This window comes from Hoplias malabaricus, chromosome Y (assembly GCF_029633855.1).
Source record: "Hoplias malabaricus isolate fHopMal1 chromosome Y, fHopMal1.hap1, whole genome shotgun sequence".
Taxonomy (NCBI): Eukaryota; Metazoa; Chordata; class Actinopteri; order Characiformes; family Erythrinidae; genus Hoplias; species Hoplias malabaricus.
The window spans coordinates 54,505,028-54,525,425 of record NC_089820.1 but is presented as its reverse complement, the minus strand read 5'-3'; the positions used below and the strand labels follow the sequence as shown (position 1 = coordinate 54,525,425).

The window sequence follows — 20,398 nt, the reverse complement described above, 5'->3', positions numbered from 1 at the left end:
TTGTTTGTGTACAGTTGTCATGGTTTATTTACAGTGTTGTGTTGCGGTTTGTGTAGTGTTGTTTTTGTGTACATTGTTGTGTTGTGGTTTGTGTACAGGTGTGTTGCGGTTTATGTATAGTTGTCATGGTTTATTTACAGTGTTGTGTTGCGTTTTGTGTGGTGTTGTTTTTGTGTACATTGTTGTGTTGTAGTTTGTGTACAGATGTGTTGCGGTTTATGTACAGTGTTGTTTGTGTACAGTTGTCATGGTTTATTTACAGTGTTGTGTTGCGGTTTGTGTAGTGTTATTTTTGTGTACATTGTTGTGTTGTGGTTTGTGTACAGGTGTGTTGCGGTTTATGTATAGTTGTCATGGTTTATTTACAGTGTTGTGTTGCGTTTTGTGTGGTGTTGTTTTTGTGTACATTGTTGTGTTGTGGTTTGTGTACAGGTGTGTTGCGGTTTATGTACAGTGTTGTTTGTGTACAGTTGTCATGGTTTATTTACAGTGTTGTGTTGCGGTTTGTGTAGTGTTGTTTTTGTGTACATTGTTGTGTTGTGGTTTGTGTACAGGTGTGTTGCGGTTTATGTACAGTGTTGTTTGTGTACAGTTGTCATGGTTTATTTACAGTGTTGTGTTGCGGTTTGTGTAGTGTTGTTTTTGTGTACATTGTTGTGTTGTGGTTTGTGTACAGATGTGTTGCGGTTTATGTGAAGTGTTGTGTTGTGGTTTTTGTGCATTTTTGTTATTCGTGTACAGTGTTATGTTGCGGTTTGTTTGCTGTGGTCTGTGTACCGTTGTGTTGTAGTTTGTGTGCGGTGTTGTACTGTGGCGTTGTTATAGTAACGTCACAGTTCGAGTAACCCGGATGTACAAGGACAGCGGTGACGCTGCGGGTCGAATGGACGGGAGAGAGAGGAGAAATGGCGAACGGCGACGAGAGCAGCGGCACTAACCGGAGAAATTCTCTCGGTTTTTATGAAGTGTCTGGGGCGCCTGCTCGGGGGAGGATGTTCGTTTTAATCTGCGTACTGTTGGTGGAGCCTGGACGAGCTACCACTCACTGGGTCGTTACTGAAGACGGGAAAATCCAGCAGCAGGCACGGAGCTTCACATTTACCTTATTTCCAATAACGTTAGGGTTAAGTTTTTTAGGAGAACGGAGAAACAAGGCTAGGATTACCACAGTAAACACAGAGTTCCTGACAGAAATTAGCCAATTCTGCTTTAATCTGTACCGTATCCTAATAGCGCTAGTCCGGTTGTGTGTACATTGATATAAACGTTAAAAATGATGCCTGTTTGCTTGAGAGCAGTCTGGAATGAAACGGTAATATTTTTTTAAAGTAATTTGTTCAGCTGCTGTCTGTCTGAAGGGTTATTACTGTCCACAGCTCTAGCAAAGAGCAGTTCTGTGGTCTGGAACTAACCACTGATGAAGGGTTGGAGGTTGGCTGACATGGCACTATATTCCAGCATGGTAGACAAACTGCATGATGATATGGGAATCATGATAAGTATCAGCATGTACTTGATGAAACAGGTACTGCCGCACGGCTTCAGGGCTAGGGTTCTTTGGGTTCGAGCTTCTCCTCAGGTCACTGCCTGTGTGGTGTTTGGTGTGTTTAACCTGTGTCCACTATCTTGCTGATGTTGGTCTCAAGTCTGGGAGAAAATGGAGGGTTGTGTGAAAAAGAGCATAAAACCTCTTCCAAGTTTACAGTGTGGATTGTGGGCAGCTGTGGGGACCACTTGTGGGAGCAGTGAAAAGTGGAAGGAACATCAGTATAGGCCTTTATTAGCTTAAAATATTGATGTCGGTCATATGTTTAGATTGCACGTGGCAATAATCTTAATGGTATTCATTGTATGCTGGAAGAGTAATGTTTGGTGGATGCTGGGATACTCATCCTGTGTAATGGCATTTTGTTCATTTTACTGTATTAACTAGTAATTAATATTATATTTCTCTGGGTGTCAAAAGACAAAGTAATAATTTAAATAAATGTGCTGCCTTGCACCCAGTGATTCCGGGTAGGCTCCGGACCCACCGCGACCTTGAACTGGATAAGTGGTTACAGACAATGAATGAATGATTGAATAAATGTACTGGATGTATTTCACTAAACTACTTGTTTGTAGTTCGTAGTTTTGTAGTGGTAATGAGCAATTGAGTGGCTGACTTGGAGGTAGGTAGTAGATGTGGTTCTGAATTTGTTCCGTTTTGTTTTAGAGTTATGGTTATCCACAGCACTAGTTGTTCTGGGATTGGGTTGATGAAGGGTCAGTGAGAGATGACTCCTTTCTTGTATACCTAGTTTTTTATTTCAGATTTTTAATACCTTTCTTATTTGGATGCCTTGTTGTAAGTACTCTTGCAGTTTGGGCTTGGATGGCTTGGAGGTGAAGTGTTGATTTTAGAGAGTGTTTTGAAGTTGGTGGCTGTGCCCTTGAATTTGTTTAGGAGTCTATCGAACTAGAGGGTTATGTTTGCTCACGCTGTTTTTGGTGGGCATGTAACTGTAATTAAATACAGAACTGCCTTAGGTTGTGTGATGTTTTGTAGATCTGAAGTGACTGTGAAAATATGCTGAAAAATGGGAGTTTACATGTAGCATTTGCAAGGAACGTGTCTTTGAACTTCACACACACTAAACCCTTTACTGATAGTATGTTATGCTGCTCTGTTTACAGGTCGACTCTCCACTTAATTTGAAACACCCACACCATCTTGTTCTTTTCATGCAACAAGAGGTTCGGATGAATTACCTCAAGAAATTAGAGGTGATGTTTATTGTATTTAGACAGATATATCACGTTGTTCCACAAGGACTGACATGTTTTATATTTTTTTTGTTACTTAGAACAATACTCATTTTTATAATTGTCTAATTTTTGTACCATCTACAGAAGCAACTAGTTGCTCAGAAAATTCACATCGAGGAGAATGAAGACAGAGACACTGGATTGGAACAACGACACTACAAAGAGGATGCGGATTGTGTCACAGCTAAGGTTCCACTGGGAGACCTGGACCTCTATGATGGCACATTTATATCCCTAGAGAGCAAAGGCATAAAGTGAGTCCGCTTTATGTCCTTTACGTCCAAACTGCATTTATGGTGCCCTGTGTAAAGAAATCCTTTACTGAGACCTTGTGCCGTCTTAGTATTCCCATTCCTCACTCCCCGTTTTTGCATTACAGTCCTGAAGATTATGTGGATTACATGTCACTACTACCTCCAAATCTGGAAAAACCTGATTGTGCAGAAATTCTTGAGCTCCCGTACAGCATTCATGCTTTCCAACACTTAAGGGTGATCATTATTTATACATAAATGCTCAAGATTGTGTCATTTTTTTTCCCTTTCTCTCTTTTTGCAATGTATATTTTGCCTCTTTCCTTTCAGGGTGTGCAAGAGAGAGTAAACCTCACATCACCTTTGCTCTCAAAAGATGACCCAATCTTTGCTTCATTATCGCACAAACTGGGTCAGCGCTTGGATGAAATTGGTCATAGAATACACCAGGGCCTCCTGAGGGTATGTATAAGTTGGGTTTTATACTAAATTACATAATGCAAACTGGACTTGGACATTTTTAGATACATTGCTTTCTGTCTTTTCTGATAGTGATATCCGATAGAGACTTTTAATTAGTTAGTCACAGCTTGGAGGAGGGAAGTCATGTCTAAATATTCCCACCTCTGATGTATACTAGTGTTTCTGCAGTTTAGAAATGTTTTATTACCAATTTCAGCGTATCACGTAGAGGCTCAAAGAGTGAAATAAGCCTATTTCATATGACTAACTTTTTTTCACCTATTTTTTTTTGTTTGTCTCTTATATATCTAGAATTCCTCTTCATGGGTCCTTTATAACCTGGCTTCCTTCTACTGGCGTATGAAAAATGAGCCCAGGAGAGCTGTGGACTGTGTTATCCGTGCGCTGCACTTCTCTCCCAGGTAAAGCAGAATCATAACACTTAGGCTGTATTCATGACTAAATGCAACAAGTATAGGATTAAATACATGACAAACTATTGAACTTAAAAGGTGTCTGTCTGTGTGTGTCTGTGTGTGTGTGTGTGTCTGTGTGTGTGTGTCTGTCTGTGTCTAACTTTTTAGAGAACTGAATCACAGAGTATCAGTTCTGTTAGCCTGACCTGTTGCTGTTTCGTGTTTATATCGGAGGTCTTATGTCAGCAGTATAGTCCATGGATTTACATTTGTTTTGCATTTGTTATTCACTTCCCTTTTTCCATCTGTAGGCAGCACAAGGATGTAGCCTTGGTCAATATGGCAAATATACTGCATCGAGCTCACTTTTCAGCAGATGCCGCCATCTTGGCACATGCTGCCCTGGATATATCTACTGATTTGCTTATTAGCCACTACACCCTGGGCAATATTTATGCTGTGAGTACTGTGTATCTATGCATAATATTAATGTACCATATGAATTATTTGCATTAGTATATTGGTATATGAAAGCCTGGGCGTTCAGGTAATATTACATATTTTTTAATGTCATTTTAAGTTGGTTGATATATTTAAGTTAGTTGTAATGGAGGTGTTAATGTAATGTAACATGACCGAAGTAGCTGAAATTTTACTTTGTGGTAAACATATTTCTTTTGCTGTTTCCCCTCTGTATCAGATGTTGGGGGAATATAATCACTCAGTGCTGTGCTATGAGCAGGCCCTTCAGGCCCAGCCAGGCTTTGAGCAGGCTCTGAGGAGGAAGCATGCTGTTTTGTGTCAGCAGAAGCTGGAACAGAGACTTGAGGCTCAGCACAGGTATGAACAAATGCTTCATAAAATAGCCTGTGGAGTCAAAATTACTAATGTTGATATTGATTTATTTTTGCAGGTTTTAAATGAAACAATGTTGTATTGAAAAATATATCAGCTGAGTTAATTTTATTTGTGATATGTGATATTCCATTGTCAGTGACACCATTCTCTACAGATAACTAGCTTCTGCATATTTTAATGCAATGTTGTTTACTTGCTGAATGTAACATATTGGAAAAATCCATAAAATACCCATTTAAATGCTATATTTTTTCCTGACATGTTAAATAAGTCACATAAATATAAACTGAATGCAAAACATGCAGAAAATGCATATTGAAATTTGGGTCCAGAAGGTTATGTCATGACTCATGACTCATGTCATGAAAACATATTTATACTACATTGTATATAAACATATGCTCCAGACATTATGATTGGACACTTGTTAAAATATAATAATAAATACCCTTTCATACATACCCTGCTATACATAAACTAATGTGATTCTTCAATCCGTAGGTCTTTGCAACGCACTCTGAATGAACTGAAAGAATACCAAAAGCAGCATGACCATTACTTGCGACAGCAGAATATGATGGACAAACACAAGCTGATTCAGGAAGAGCAAATATTGCGCAACATCATCCATGAGACACAAATGGCAAAAGAAGCACAGCTGGGTAAGAACAACTAGTTTTACATATAATACAAAACATTCTGAAACTCATGTGAAACCCAGCCACAATAGTTTCATTTCTTTTATGAAGTTATGTGAACTGTCAGTCAGAATGCAGGTAACTGTTGGAGTTATTGAATGTGTTGAAGCTGACTGACATGGCAGCGTATACACTATTTTGCTAAAAGTATTCGCTCATCTAGCTTTGCATGCATATGGATTTAAGTGACATCCCATTCTTAATCTATGGGGTTTAATATGATGTAAGGCTCATTTTGCTTTAACTCTCCTGGGAAGGCTTTCCACAAGGTTTAGGAGTCTGTTTATGGGAGTTACCCCACATCATAATTCCCCTCCACCAAATTTTACACTTCTCCAGACAGAGAACATGACATTTTAAGTGGCTTACCATTTTGTGGCTGAGTTGCTGTCGTTCCCAGTCACTTTCAATTTGTTATAATACCTCTGACATTTGACTGTGGAGTATTTAGTAGCAAGGAAATTTCATGACTGAACCTGTTGCATCTTATCATGGTATTACGCTGGGATTCACTGAGCTCCTGAGAGCATCCCACTCTTTCACAAATGTTTGTAGAACAGTTTGTTTGGTTTTATACAACCGTGGTCATGGAAATGATTTGGATGGGTGAGTGAATACTTTTGTCAATATAATGTATCTCCATGGTAGACCTATAGGTCTGCACAGTTGTATCGGAATTATATCAGTTTCGTCAGGTATTTACCACAGTAGATTTGCAGTTGACAATTGCAACTTATTGTGTAAAGCTGGCCTACCCCATGTGCATCAGTTTGTTCCATTGCACATGTTTAGAAGAGTAATAAAGTCTAATGACATTGGTAAACATGTATTATGGTTATGCAAGTGTGGTAGGATTTGTTTTGTTCTGTGAACTCTCTGATTCTCTTAGTCATCTCTTATTCATCTTAGTCATTTCTATTAGTCATCGTTTGCTCTTTAAAAGCACTAACAAATGAACTGTTAATGATTTATTAATGTCCTTTTCAGGTAACCACCAGATGTGTCATCTTGGGCAGCAGCAGTATAGTCTTTTCTGCCCCTTTGACTTGCCTGTCCGTTATCACAGAGGTGACCTGTTTGAGAATGTGCAATACATACAGGTTAGACTGAGCATGCTTACCACTGTCCACTAACGGTGCTTTTCCACTGCCTGACATCAGCTCTACTTGACTCGGCTCAGCACAGCTGGATGCACTTTTCCTTGGTCGATTTTCCACTAGCACAGATCCCCCACAAAATGTAACATTGCATATCCCCGTTTCTAATGAGAACAGCAAACGTGACTGCTGCTGTAATTTGGAGATTTTACAAAGGTCTGGTTTGTGCTGGAGGTCTACATTTCCGCTGTGTGAACAAGTCTCTCTGGCCTTTCAGTGTTCTGCAAGGTTTACACGTCACATTTAGTACCTACTCTGCTCCAAGGACCAGGTACTAGATTTGGCTAGTGGAAAAGCAGAAGAGCCGAGTGAAGTAGATTAGGTTCCATGCAGTGGAAAGTGGAAAGCGCCATAATTCTGCTTCTGCTGCTAGAGTTTATTCACTCTTAACCATGGGCTGATTGTGAAGGAGCCATGTGTAAATGCAATGAGTTTGTGATCTTTTAGGCACATAGAGATTCAAATAACAATACTGTTTAGTGTGAATTGTTGATGCACACAAATATTTTAGTTTTTTTACACAATAAGCTAAATCTAGTGCCAGTTTCTGCTTTCAGTTGCTATAAAATGCACAAGTACATGGAACACTTTTTCTGGTGCGATATCATTTGGAGAAGCCAGAATCTTGTATTTACATATAACCTGGGAAGTGCAGCAATGATGCAAATCAGATTTATATCTAACAAAGAGGGATTTATAAGCCTTGGTGTGGTGGTATGTGTGAAATCTGATCCTGACTTGTGAAGCAAATTCAACATAGACAACAAAAACCGAACTAAGTACTTTAAAAGGTGCTTAAAAATGGAACAGTGTCAATCTTTGTAAATCCAGATATTGCTAGGTATAGGTCAGGCTTGAATGCTTAGTCAACTTTGTGCTTATTTTTATGCGAGTATGTAAATAAAAGTAAAAATTTAGACATGGACCATACATTGCCAGGGTAAAGTAGCTTGGTATAAAACGATTCCCTCTTTTGATCCTTGATTAGAACGTAAATTAGCTTGCTAATTTGTTTTACCCAGGTGTGTGAGGAAAAGTGATTATTGAGGCTGTGTTTGGTTTTTTTTTTTTTTGTCCATTAATGATGTCATGGTGTCTGTGTTGTGTAGTTTGGAGAGGATGTGTCAGTAGCACACAGTGTTGCTCTGGTGTCAGACCTGAATGTGAATGAGAGCCGAAGCCCACAGCTTTACTCGTCTGTCGCTGGAGGTGAGGAGCCAGCAGCACATTGGAGCAAGGAATCATCCTCTAAAGCTGTAAGCGTCCCCGACCACCCACCTCCTCATCCAAAGTTTATTAGTGTATGCACTATAGCACTGGAGCTTAAGATTTGTGTATATTTGATGTTAAACAGGAGGCTCATAATGTGCTGTGGCCGAGAAGATCAGACTGCTCCCAGAGATTCCCCTCTATTCCCTCTGCTCACCTTCTTCCCACCTTCTTCCTTCCTCCAGAAAGCCATGGCTTTGTGTAAGACTCATTGATTTTCTCTCTTTGTCTCTCAGTTTGATTTCTCTCGTGCAGGTGACATTTTGGTTATCATAGATGACATGTCATGCTGACTTCTAACCCTCAGTCTCTTGAATTTCTAGTTTTGTATTTGCTGCAAATTGTTTGCAAAGTATATTCTCTTACAAGGACTATAAAAGTGTTACACTACAATGTGCAGGCCAGTGGGGCTCCAGAAAACACTGTTTCACATAGAGATTTTCACTTAATTAAATATGTAAGTAATGGTACAGTTATATAGTGATTTCAACAGTGATACACAACAGGTTACATGGTTCTTTTATCTATTACTATAACTGTATTGCTCAGCACTGAAGAATTGAGGGGCAGAAAAACTGGATAAGCGCACATATAAACTGGCGCAGCAGGTAGTGTCGCAGTCACACAGCTCCAGGGGCCTGGAGGTTGTGGGTTCGATTCCCGCTCCGGGTGACTGTCTGTGAGGAGTGTGGTGTGTTCTCCCCGTGTCTGCGTGGGTTTCCTCCGGGTGCTCCGGTTTCCTCCCACAGTCCAAAAACACACGTTGCAGGTGGAGTGGCGACTCAAAAGTGTCCGAGTGTGTGAGTGAATGTGTGTGTGTCTGTGTTGCTCTGTGAAGGACTGGTGCCCCCTCCAGGGTGTATTCCAGCCTTGCGCCCAATGATTCCAGGTAGGCTCTGGACCCACCGCGACCCTGAATTGGATAAGCGCTTACAGATAATGAATGACTGAATGAATATTCCTCCCACGGCCCTAAAAAAACCCACCAAAAACAAACAAAAACACACACACACACTGGTAGGTGGATTGGCTACTTAATTGTCCATCAGTGGGAATGTGTAAGTGTGTAAAGGACTGGTGCCCCCTCAATTCAAACCCATGAATGAAAGATTATAGATAGCAGCTATCAGTCTGTATCATTCTGTGTCTTCATTCACAGTGCACAGCTTGGTGTTAACTTCTGGTGGTTATTTGTTTTGCTTTTACACTTTGTGTTGTGCATTGCTGCAGTATGAAACCAGATTTTAGGTTCTCTAAAACAAAAGCACAGAGCTCTGATGAAGTTAATTTGTTATTAAGCTTCAGTTTCTGACTCTGTTGTGTCCAGGGCTCAGAAAAACCTGTACGTGAACAGCAGCCCACCAGGGTCACTGGAGCCCCCAGATTGCAGTTCTAAAGCTCAGCTCTCCGGAGGTGACCCCCTGGCATTTGTGGCGTGGCCCCAGGAAGGGAAACAGCTGCCTGATAAGCATGCCATTCAGGTTGGATTCACCAGTGTTTCTTATTTGATGATGCAAAAGTTTTAAACACGAACACAAAGGACATCATGTCATATGTTAATATTAAAGTTAATCAGCAGACTGGTGACTTTATTTGTTGCTGCTCCATTTATGTTAGTAACCAGTGGTCACCAGATGCTTTTGGCTGGATAATTTTGGTTGGTGGATTCTCAATCTAGCAGTCATATCAGTGGGTATCTTGACCATTGAAGAGCAGAGTTAAAGGGAGCTAATAAAATATGGAGAGCAGTGGATGAACTACAGTCTGTAATTGTAGAACTACAGAGTGGTCAGTAGAGCTGAGAGAATGGACAATGTGTGCGAAAGCATTTTATTGATAATAAGAATAACAAAACTAAATCATGGGCTTTGCTTCAGGATTGTTATTAGGAGAAAGAAGGAAAAACAAATGTTTGTCTTTTAAATAAGTTGTAGACCTGTATGTGTATATAATTGTCACATTACTACAAGCATAAAAAGTGAATAAAAAACCATATCTCATAAAAAAGATTGAAATATGTAAATGTTCAGAGCTGAACATGTAGAGTTCACTACTCTGTCTGCAGAGATATTACAGACAATCATTCCTAATGTTAATAATTAAGTTTATTAAACAAATGGGTGGTGTCTGTTATGTGGTGATAAGGTGAAGCTCTTTTTTGGGTGCAGGTTCTGCTGAGGCGTAGCAACGGGTGGAGTTTGGAACAAACTGGAGCAATGATATCACATGCTTTGGAAAAGGTAAGGCCAACAGGCTGTGTTAAGTGAATACAAAATATGGCAAATGCCACATGACCTTGTTTTTGGCCCACATTAGCACCTTGAAGTTTTTTTAGTGTTTCTGAGTGGAAATTGTTGCACTTAAACCTTTTTACATTGAATGTGGGCGAGCTAATTTAAGAGTAGAGAAACCTGGCCTACCTGTGCTGGGTTCTTACAGTGTTCTGTGAATGCTGTGAAACAAACGGAAAATGTTGGTGTACTGACTCATAAGCGCTTTTCCCTCTATAAACAGGTTTTATTACTTGAACTAAGGAGGTACCGTACTGTTATTTGTGAGGTTTTTAGCTTTCTGCTTTTGTATGAAATGGACTGGCTTGAGGGAATGATTTTGCTCACATTAGCACAGGCAGCATGAATTGAAATGTCACAACCCAGATGCTCATGCAGGCTATCTTGACAGGCGTGGCACTCCCAACACATGGCACATGGCCATGTCCTTTATCCCAGATTTGTTGTTATGTTAGCGCAAGTTGGAATATTACTGAGGGAGTTATAAATATCATGAACAATGCAACCTCCAGAACAATACTGGTTTGAAATCTGAAAATCTGAAAAAATAGGGTCTTGTCCGAATGCATAATTTCACTGAGAAGCAGTAATTCAGAGGGATTTAATCTCAAGTTATTGTGGTTCTAATAAGTAGGCACTGAAACACAAGAGATTTAATCATTTAACTTTTTTTTACTTAAATAAAGTAAAAAAATATATAAAATGATATGAAATGTTGATTCCTGGTATTCATAACTGCTTCCTGTAAAAAATGACTTTGAGGTTAACTTGTAGAGCCAATGAACGCCTCAGACATCTGGTTCACGTTATTCCTGCTCTAAACAGTACGAACTCAATATGTTTCTCTAAAACAGAATTTCAGGTTCTGCAGTTTTGAATGACTGTTTTGGTGGAAGTCTTTTAAATGCTTTCCTCTTGCTGTGTAGATGACTGCTCCACGGTGGCTGCTGCAGAATGAAGCTGGGCTGTTTTGGAGAGCTCAGGGAAATGGCACCAGAGCTCTGCAGTGTCTCCGCCAAGCCCTACACTCAGCACCTCCTCAGCACAGAGTCATACCACTGGTGAACACTGCCAACCTGCTGCTCCATTACGGCCTGGACAGTGAGGCTTATAGCTTGCTGCAGCAAGCCCTGGAGTTTAATGTATCTGAGGTACACAAAAGCTATCACCTCTTTGCTTATAGACACAACTCTGAGGCACAGACAACTTCTCAAACTGATTTATTTAACAACATATGCTACTGTGGAGTGTAATTCTTAGCATGTGTTTGTAGTGTCCTTCATATAGTTTTTCACTTATTAGCTGCATAAATGGGGTGGTGTAGCAGTTAGGTTTCGCAGTCACACAGCTCCAGGGACCTGGAGATTGTGGGTTGAAGTCCCGCTCCAGGAGACTGTCTGTGAGGAGTTTGATGTGTTCTCCCTCTGTCTGCGTGGGTTTCCTCCTACAGTCCAAAAACACACGTTGGTAGGTGGGTTGGCGACTCAGATGTGTCCCTAGATGTGAGTGAGTGTGTGTCACCCTGTGAAGAACCGGTACCTGGTAGGCTCCAGCCCCACCGCGACCCTGAACTCGATAAGCAGTTACAGACGACAAAGGAATAAATAAGCTGCATAAATGTGGTTTACGACTCCATATGAATTCTTTTACAAATGTTTAAGTAATTGGGCGGCACGGTGGCGCAGCAGGTAGGTGTCGCAATCACACAGCTCCAGGGACCTGGAGGTTGTGGGTTCGATTCCTGCTCCGGGTGACTGTCTGTGAGGAGTTGGCGTGTTTTCCCTGTGTCCGCGTGGGTTTCCTCCAGGTGCTCCGGTTTCCTCCCACAGTCCAAAAACACGTTGGTAGGTGGGTTGGCGACTCAGATGTGTCCCTAGATGTGAGTGAGTGTGTGTCACCCTGTGAAGAACCGGTACCTGGTAGGCTCCAGCCCCACCGCGACCCTGAACTCGATAAGCAGTTACAGACGACAAAGGTATAAATAAGCTGCATAAATGTGGTTTACGACTCCATATGAATTCTTTTACAAATGTTTAAGTAATTGGGCGGCACGGTGGCGCAGCAGGTAGGTGTCGCAATCACACAGCTCCAGGGACCTGGAGGTTGTGGGTTCGATTCCTGCTCCGGGTGACTGTCTGTGAGGAGTTGGCGTGTTTTCCCTGTGTCCGCGTGGGTTTCCTCCAGGTGCTCCGGTTTCCTCCCACAGTCCAAAAACACATGTTGGTAGGTGGATTGGCGACTCAAAAGTGTCCGTAGGTGTGAGTGAATGTGTGTGTGTCTGTGTTGCTCTGTGAAGGACTGGCGCCCCCTCCAGGGTGTGTTCCCACCCTGCGCCCAATGACTCCAGGTAGGCTCTGGACCCACCGCGACCCTGAACTGGATAAGCGCTTACAGAGAATGAATGAATGTTTAAGGAATTTTAGGCATGCCCTGTGATATCAGATTCAAAACATATCTTTAAAATTGAGTTGTTGTTTATTTGCTGTATTTAACATACTAGGAAAACAATAAACATAACATGTCACATGTACAACTGTTTTAATATGTTATGTTTTAATACATTTTCCAGTATTGTAAATTTACCAGAGGTAATCATTTGAGTGAAGCTAACCGCTACTGTTAACCCGATTTTATGGTTAAAGATGTAGCCCATTTGTTGTACATCGTTACATACATTGTTATCCTATTGGTGTCTCCCTGTATTAAATTTTCTGTTTTTCCTTAACTTGCAGCCTCACACTTTGCTGAGCATGGTGAGTGTACAGCTGACTCGGGGAAACTTGACTGGTGCCCTGGCCCTGTTCCGTCAGGCTCTGGCTCTGAGTGCCAGCTGTAGCCAGTGCCGTGCCAGTCTTCCTTTACTGCGCTGCCTGCAGTTCTACCCCTTTCTCTATAACCTCCAGCACAAGGCCTGCCAGCGTGAGTCCTCTTGCCACCAATGGCTGCTCTAATCGCTTTCCAACTGCAAACAGAATAATATTTTAATGCACTATGTGAGGGCTAGACGCTGGTAATAAAGATAAATAAGCTTTAAACAAAAAATAACATGGCACTATTTCACTTTTGGCCATTTTAGTAATATTTATGTCAGGGTAAAATAACCGTTTTTTGTCTGCCTGCTACTAAATCTGTTCACGAAACACTTGTTCAGATGACGTTTTGTTGGCTTCTTATGTTAACACTATTAACACGTTTTTGGCACCAAACAGACTGCACTTCTATTTATTTGCTCAAACCTAGTAAGAACAAACTAAGGTTTACAATGTGCCATGACTTGTGCGCAGGCCTCCTATTTAAATTTAATGTTTTTCCAGTGTTTTTAATTCATCAAATAAATTGCAGCACATTCAGCTCTTACCCAAAAACTTGGTGTTTGGAGTCCTCCCAAGGATGTCTCCATTTCCATTTAAAGGTTGGCACTCTGGTACAACTTGTAATGTCATTGACACACAGCTTCAGGGTTCTGGGGTTATGGGTTCAAAACCTGCCTCAGGTCACTGTCTTTGAGGAGTGAGGTGTGTTCTCTTAGTGTCTATGTGGAGTTCCTCCCACAGAGCCAAAACACATGCTGGTAGCTGGATGAGTGAAATTCAAAGTGTCTCTAGCTGTGAATGTGTGGGTGTGATGGACTAGTGCCCCCCTTCAGGGTGTGTTCCTACCTTGGACTGCCTTGGATGGGTACTTCCTTTGCATTAGAAACAGAAAAAGATAGATTTCGTAGTGTTTTTTTTAACTGATCTGTCCATACCATCAGTGCTATATGTTGGGCTTGTTTTTTTTTTAACCTGAATTTACCCGAGACTGTCTACATATTGCACCTTTCTCCTTCCTCTGCCTCGCTGTGTCTTTGCTCTAATCCCTTGTGTTTCAGCCTCAGTTGTGTTGTGGGTTGAGGTCTTTTTATAGCCTAGTCACTGTAATCTCTCAGCCATTTTTAGCTCCCTCACTGCTGCGTTTTCTATTCTAGGTTCTCCTTCACTCCCTCCTCCTACTCATTCTCTGCTTCCATCCATCTCTCCGCTTCCCCTGTAGTTCAGCACTCTTTCCCCTGACGCTGTTCCCCCGTCAAGCCACAGGGCTTTGAAGTAGAGAAATCTTGCACTCAATAATTCAACGGGCCGGAAATAGCTCAAGCTTTATTTAGATGCTGCTCTACTCTGCACTGAACTCATTGTCCTCTCCCAGTTTGGGGGAAACACTTGCTATGCCATTGATTTAGATATTAATACACCACCACTCTAGTCCTAATGGTGTATTTGTGTCTTAGTTTCATCTCTGAGTCTCTGTTTTAGTAAAAGTTTTTGCACAAAGAGGAGCATTTTTCTAAATATAGTCAAATTAAACAGTTGCTTCCAGTGCTGATTTATCAGGCTGTTTTATTTGCTGTGCAGATGGCTCTGGCTGTGAAAGAGAGGAGGATGTGGAGGTGGAAGACTGGGACTCTGGTGCTGTGGGGAAGCAGGACAAAGCGAGCAATAATGCTATGCCTGGCTCTGCCCTGGAGGACTCGCTCCTGTTTGAGAGTAAGGACACAGACTTTTTCTCTTTCAGAAATTTGTTAGGTGTGTAGTTGCCTTACAGTTCTTTTTTTTTTTTTTTTTTTAAGCATACATTTGAATGTTTTTATGCAGAGTGAAACATTGACAATTGCCTAAAGACATTTGATCTCCAACATTTTATACTTTTGCCACTAAGAATACATTCATTCATTATCTGTAACCCTTATCCAGTTCAGGGTCGCGGGGGTCCAGAGCCAACCTGGAATCATTGGGTGCAAGGCGGAATACACCCTGGAGGGGGCGCCAGTCCTTCACAGGGCAACACACACACTCACCCATTCACTAACACACACCTACGGACACTTTTGAGTTGCCAATCCACCTACCAACGTGTGTTTTGTTAAACCGGAGCACCCGGAGAAAACCCACACAGCCACAGGGAGAACACACCACACTCCTCACAGACAGTCACCTGGAGGCAACCCACGCAGACACAGGGAGAACACACCACACTCCTCACAGACAGTCACCCGGAGGAAACCCACACAGACACAGCGAGAACACACCACACTCCTCACAGACAGTCACCCGGAGCGGGAATCTAACCCACGACCTCCAGGTCCCTGGAGCTGTGTGACTGCGACACCTACCTGTTGCGCCACCGTGAACGCTCACTCAAACAGTAGTAGTAGTAGTGCATGCATCTCTCTGTCTCATTCATTCATTCCCTCCTCCCATCCGCAGAAGTAGTGGTGGATAGTAATGGCTCAGGAGAGGTGGGCCAGCAGGAGCGAAGTGGAGAGGATAAGAAAGAAAGTCTGGAGAGAGAGGAGGACTGGCAACTGCGAGAGGAACTGATGGGTGCATTTGAGGGAGCTCTGGACATGAGTGGGAAACGCGGAGATCTGCGGGGAATCCGTGTCCTGCAGAACCATAAGGGCATGGGAGCTAGGAGTGGTGGACCTTGCTTCGGCAATTGTGAGGATGATGACGGAGCAGAATGGGTGAGCGTTATGGTGACATTTTATTATAAATAAAGCAGTAAAAAAAAAAAGTTGTTCAAATATGAAATAAAATTACTTGATTTTTTTGTTAACCTCTGGGTGTACAGATCACACTCCAAGTGAAGAGGATGAGAAAACCTAAACTGGAGGCTTCAGAGGACTGGGCGGGAGACGAGGATATCCCCCAGAGTGCGTCTGTACCAGGACAGTCCGTCCTGGAGATCAGTGGACCCACCATTCCTGCTCCTGGACCACCAGGTATGGGTCATCCCTGAACACTTACTTTAACCTGTTTCCTACGTGCGCTTTTAATAAGGCACAATACTTGGACAGCCGTGTGCAGTGTTGAATATTAAATAATTAAGGAGAGGCACACTGTATGTGTATTGTATTTTACAGGGAGGTGGAGAGACTACAGCAGTTTGGGTTGGCCAGGACCAGAGGAGTGTCAGCGTACACGGCGGGTAGACCTGACCACTGTTGCCAGCACTTGGTTGGCTGTGTCAGCTAAAAACATTGAGTATGTTACTGCATTGCTGCATTATTGAATTTACTCATGTTACATTTGGTTTGATTAATGTGTCCTTCCTCTTTTCCACCCCCTCTTTGCAGCATCACGGAGCACATAGACTTTGCCACCCCACTTCAGGAGCCGGCTGCAGAACCTTTGTGTAACCCTAACCTACCTGCTAGCATGCATACGCTAGACCACTTAGGGGGTGTGGCCAACCGTGGGAGCATCCACTACACAGGAGAGAGCCAGCTCAAAGAGGTTGGTCCTGTATACTCTGTAAATCAGGCCGTATGTCATAGGGCTGTCGCAATAACCGTAGTATTGTAATACCGCGCTGTTGACCACCCAAACACCCATGCAGCTGCCACAAATGTAATGTATATATGTTTTCTCTTTTTGGCAAGGCCTTTCTTGTTTTAGACTACAGTGCATGTGTAATGTAGAGTTCAGGCAAGTTCCAGCCAACAATGAGGAGTATAGCACCAGAATCATGACACGTTACGTGGTTTGTGGCAGTAATATAACACATCGGCAGGTAGAGCCCCGTTAAATCACTGTGAAGGAAATTCGTTGACCGTGTGACAGCCTTTTTAGTAGCACACTGCTAACTTGTTTTTGCTCACATTATTTCTCATATTTCTCAGGTACTTCAGAATTTGGGAAAAGATAAATTCTCACCACAGTCCTTTGAGCAAGTGGGCACCCGCATTGCCAAGGTCTTGGAAAAGGTATGACCAGGGTGTTCTTCAGGTCTGTTGTTATTGTATCTTGCATGCCATTAGCTTTGAGGCAAATCTTAGGATACACAGCATTTCAAGCTTAATTTCATAGACCACTGATGTGTCATTATGAAGTTAGCTTATATTAAGAACTCTGAGATACTGTGATATTGGCAGTTTTCTATCTTAAACACCTCTCTGATTATTCTTTTTTTCTGCTGGTTTTCTCTTCATTGTGTTGATTCTGTCTCTCCATATTAGAATCAGACCTCATGGGTTCTTTCCAGCATGGCAGCGCTCTACTGGAGAGTGAAAGGTCAGGGCAAGAAGGCCATTGACTGCCTGCGCCAGGCCCTAAACTTTGCTCCTCACCACATGAAGGTATCAGCCGATCTCATTAATATTGTTAATAAAATTGATTAAGTGGCTTATTGTATATGAAAGCAATACTTAAAACAGAATGCGTGTGAATTACTCCCATGTTTTATTTAAAGAGAGCAGGGTCTGTCCCGGTTACATGGATTTAGTAACTGAAACATATATCATCTGGAACAGCTGTCGAATAACCTCCTCTATTTCTCCAGGACGTGCCCCTGATCAGCCTAGCTAACATCTTCCAGAACGCCCGACTCTGGGAGGACGCATTGACCGTGGCCCGCATGGCTGTTGAGATCGCACCTCACTTTGTCGTGAATCATTTTACACTCGCTAATGTCTACATAGCCATGGTAGGTTTCACGGCTTCACTGCTTCTCCAAATTAAGTCGTTTAACTGATGTTTTTTCACACTGTTGGTTTGTGCTCCCGCAGGAAGAGTTTGAGAAGGCGATGGGCTGGTACGAGTCCACTCTAAAGCTTCAGCCGGAGTTCGGCCCAGCCAAAGATCGTCTTCGCACAATCCAATGTTACCTCCTCACCAAGAGGGACAGGCGAGCTCCGTAAAGATACAGGAGGATGATGTACTGCACCCACACGGTCGACACGCACATATCCTCATTCATACAGATACATGCAGCTTCATTCTAGAAAACTGTGAAGTCTGTGTCTATTTTGGTCTTCATTTTTTCCACCTACGACATGTCATCCTTGGCAGAATAGATTGGTTTAACTAGATTTAACCTCATTGTTTTAAAGAAAGAGATGTAATTACTCAACAGATTTTTTTTTAATTGATTTTATGGTGCCAGTGATTGAAATATAAGGTTTGTTGTCCCTCAAGCTGCTAAAAAAACAAATACAACACTTACAAAATATGGAGTGCAGAGTCTACACTATGTTTCTTGCTGCTTGTTAAACCCACTTTACTGGTACAATATAATCACTTTTCACTACAGAGTTCCAAAGCCACATGTTCCGATTTAAAATTTTCTAGAATAGCGTGAAGGGATTACAGTTCAAAGTAATTCACGTATGTTCTCATGCTACTATTAGCAACACGGCAAAGATTTTAGCCAATCGTGTCCAAGTCAGACAGTGGAACCATATTATGCCCTAATGGAACTTGTCTGGAATCAGTTCATCCACCCATTTAGCTTAGATTTTAGCCGTTATGCTAAGGGTGTTTCTTGACACAAGACTTACATACTTGACACTACAGAAAAGGGAAGGCGACAGGGTAGGAAAGAAAATGATAAAGTTTTCCATTTGGAAAACATGAATGGATTAAGGCAGTTCTTGAATATAAACTTGTGTGATTTTTATTTTTATTTGCTCAATACTACTGATTTTTAAGCATTTTTTTCTTTGTGCTTTTTCTATGACCTTTACCAAAGGTCACCAGCCATACCTCCTCAAATCTACCTTCCTGATGAGTTCATTTCACCCTGGACTGAACATCTCTGATCCAGATCTCCAGTACACATCACTCTTTTTGGATCAGGTGTGTTTTGATTTGAGCTTGAGATGAATTTTGCAGGAAAGTAGTTTTTTTTTTTTTTTTGGGAGGGGGTGTAATCTTTGATCTGTATAATTCTACTTGCTTTAAAAGTGAGTTCTATGAGGTTAATTCAAGTGTTTCTCTCGTCCTACTCAAAGTTTGTTGTTTCTGCACCTGATATTGAACTATATCTTTATAAACAGGATCTTAAAATGACTAAGTATACACCGATACTATGTATTGGTTAAATGTATAGAATGTTGAATGGTAAAGAGATGTGAGGGGAATTGCTTTTTCCTGCTCTCTTTCCTCAAAGCGTAAAATATCCCCTTGTTTTTACAGTGTTCGTATATTAAAGAAAAATTAGACCATGTTATTCTGCCATACGCTGCCATCTGAGTGTATCCATTGTATTTATTCAAGACAGTTTGTTTTTATTACACAGTAAGTCTCGGTGAATGTGGTAACAGGTGGCTGAAGTTATTGGCATGAGTCTTCAGTATGATGGTTATAATTGTTCTGTATTTATTTTTCTTAAAATCAAACTCATTCATAAACCTTTGCTGTAAATTTACACACACACACACACACACACACGCGCACGACACACATCAGTGTTTGTAAATTATAGTACAATTATCACGTCTTTCCTTTCATCAACACAATAAAATGTTACCTGTCTTATTTTAATCAATAAATAAACATCACTGTTATAAAGAGTAATAATAATAATAATGATGATGACAACAATAATTACAATAACAAAAATGATATAGAATTCCACCGGTTTAAAGTGAACCTGAAGCAGTGTTTTACCTCTGAAAGACAAACTTGGTATTTTTTTTCTACTGAATCCTGTGATTAAGATGGAAGATAATTTTCCTGGGTGGGGGAACATTTGAAAATGAATAAAAATACGTTTTAAAACAGTTTTGAATGGCATTTTACATTTTGCAAGTTGGCTTTGCATTTTATTCATTCGTTCACTGTTTCATTCATTGTCTTTAAGCGCTGATTCGGTTCAGGGTTGCGGCGGGTCCGGAGCCTACCCGGAATCACTGGGCGCAGGGCGGGAACACACCCTGGAGGGGGCGCCCTTCACAGGGCAATACACACACTCACACATTCTCTTTATATTTCACATCATTATTAATATATATTGCATTTTCCTGTTTGACCAGAAGGTGGCAGCAAAGCATCACTCAGATTTATGTTTGTTTTTCTGTATGGAATCTTTCATTAACTCCTAAATTGCAAAATGGACAAACAAATGTTTCCTTTTTAGCACTTTATGTTGGTCAGGTGTTTGAAACACTCTAAAAATCTGATCAATACTTTTACACACAACTTCCTTCTTAATAAATCTTTGTAGTGTTACATTTGTATTGTTTTCATCTCAGAATAGAGGCTAACATCTGTGGAATTTTTCAGACCCAATGCACTTTGAGGTACTCAGATCTCGTACATATTTACAGTTTATCTGATGGTCGGAGTTTTCATGGTCCGTCAGGTCTTGCTGGTGCCTAGGTGTCTTTGTGTAAATCAGTTTCCTGATTTAATGAAAAAGGGTTAC

The 20,398-nt window shown here is 41.4% G+C and overlaps 1 protein-coding gene across 1 annotated transcript; it reads left to right on the top strand.

Moving 5' to 3' along the window:
* Positions 1-890: 890 nt before the first annotated feature.
* Positions 891-20,139, top strand: LOC136679273 (tetratricopeptide repeat protein 17-like). The gene is made up of 25 exons (XM_066657710.1): positions 891-1,082; positions 2,677-2,766; positions 2,893-3,062; positions 3,188-3,299; positions 3,393-3,524; positions 3,837-3,946; positions 4,252-4,399; positions 4,641-4,780; positions 5,300-5,460; positions 6,484-6,596; positions 7,763-7,909; positions 8,008-8,123; positions 9,250-9,403; positions 10,091-10,162; positions 11,140-11,364; positions 12,946-13,132; positions 14,605-14,736; positions 15,457-15,716; positions 15,824-15,974; positions 16,116-16,236; positions 16,329-16,488; positions 16,875-16,958; positions 17,211-17,330; positions 17,534-17,677; positions 17,760-20,139. The coding sequence occupies exons 1-25, from the start codon at positions 906-908 to the stop codon at positions 17,889-17,891; spliced, it is 3,558 nt and encodes a 1,185-aa protein (XP_066513807.1). The 5' UTR covers positions 891-905; the 3' UTR covers positions 17,892-20,139.
* The last annotated feature ends 259 nt before the right edge of the window (positions 20,140-20,398 follow it).

What these genes read in the sequence shown, in the direction of transcription:
- LOC136679273 (XM_066657710.1), top strand. Translation starts at nt 906, where the DNA reads ATGGCGAACGGCGACGAGAGCAGCGGCACTAACCGGAGAAATTCTCTC. An exon ending in ATGCTTTCCAACACTTAAGG is followed by an intron (nt 3,300 to 3,392) that starts GTGATCATTATT and finishes CTTTCCTTTCAG; the next exon opens with GGTGTGCAAGAGAGAGTAAA. An exon ending in TCCTGCTCCTGGACCACCAG is followed by an intron (nt 15,975 to 16,115) that starts GTATGGGTCATC and finishes TGTATTTTACAG; the next exon opens with GGAGGTGGAGAGACTACAGC.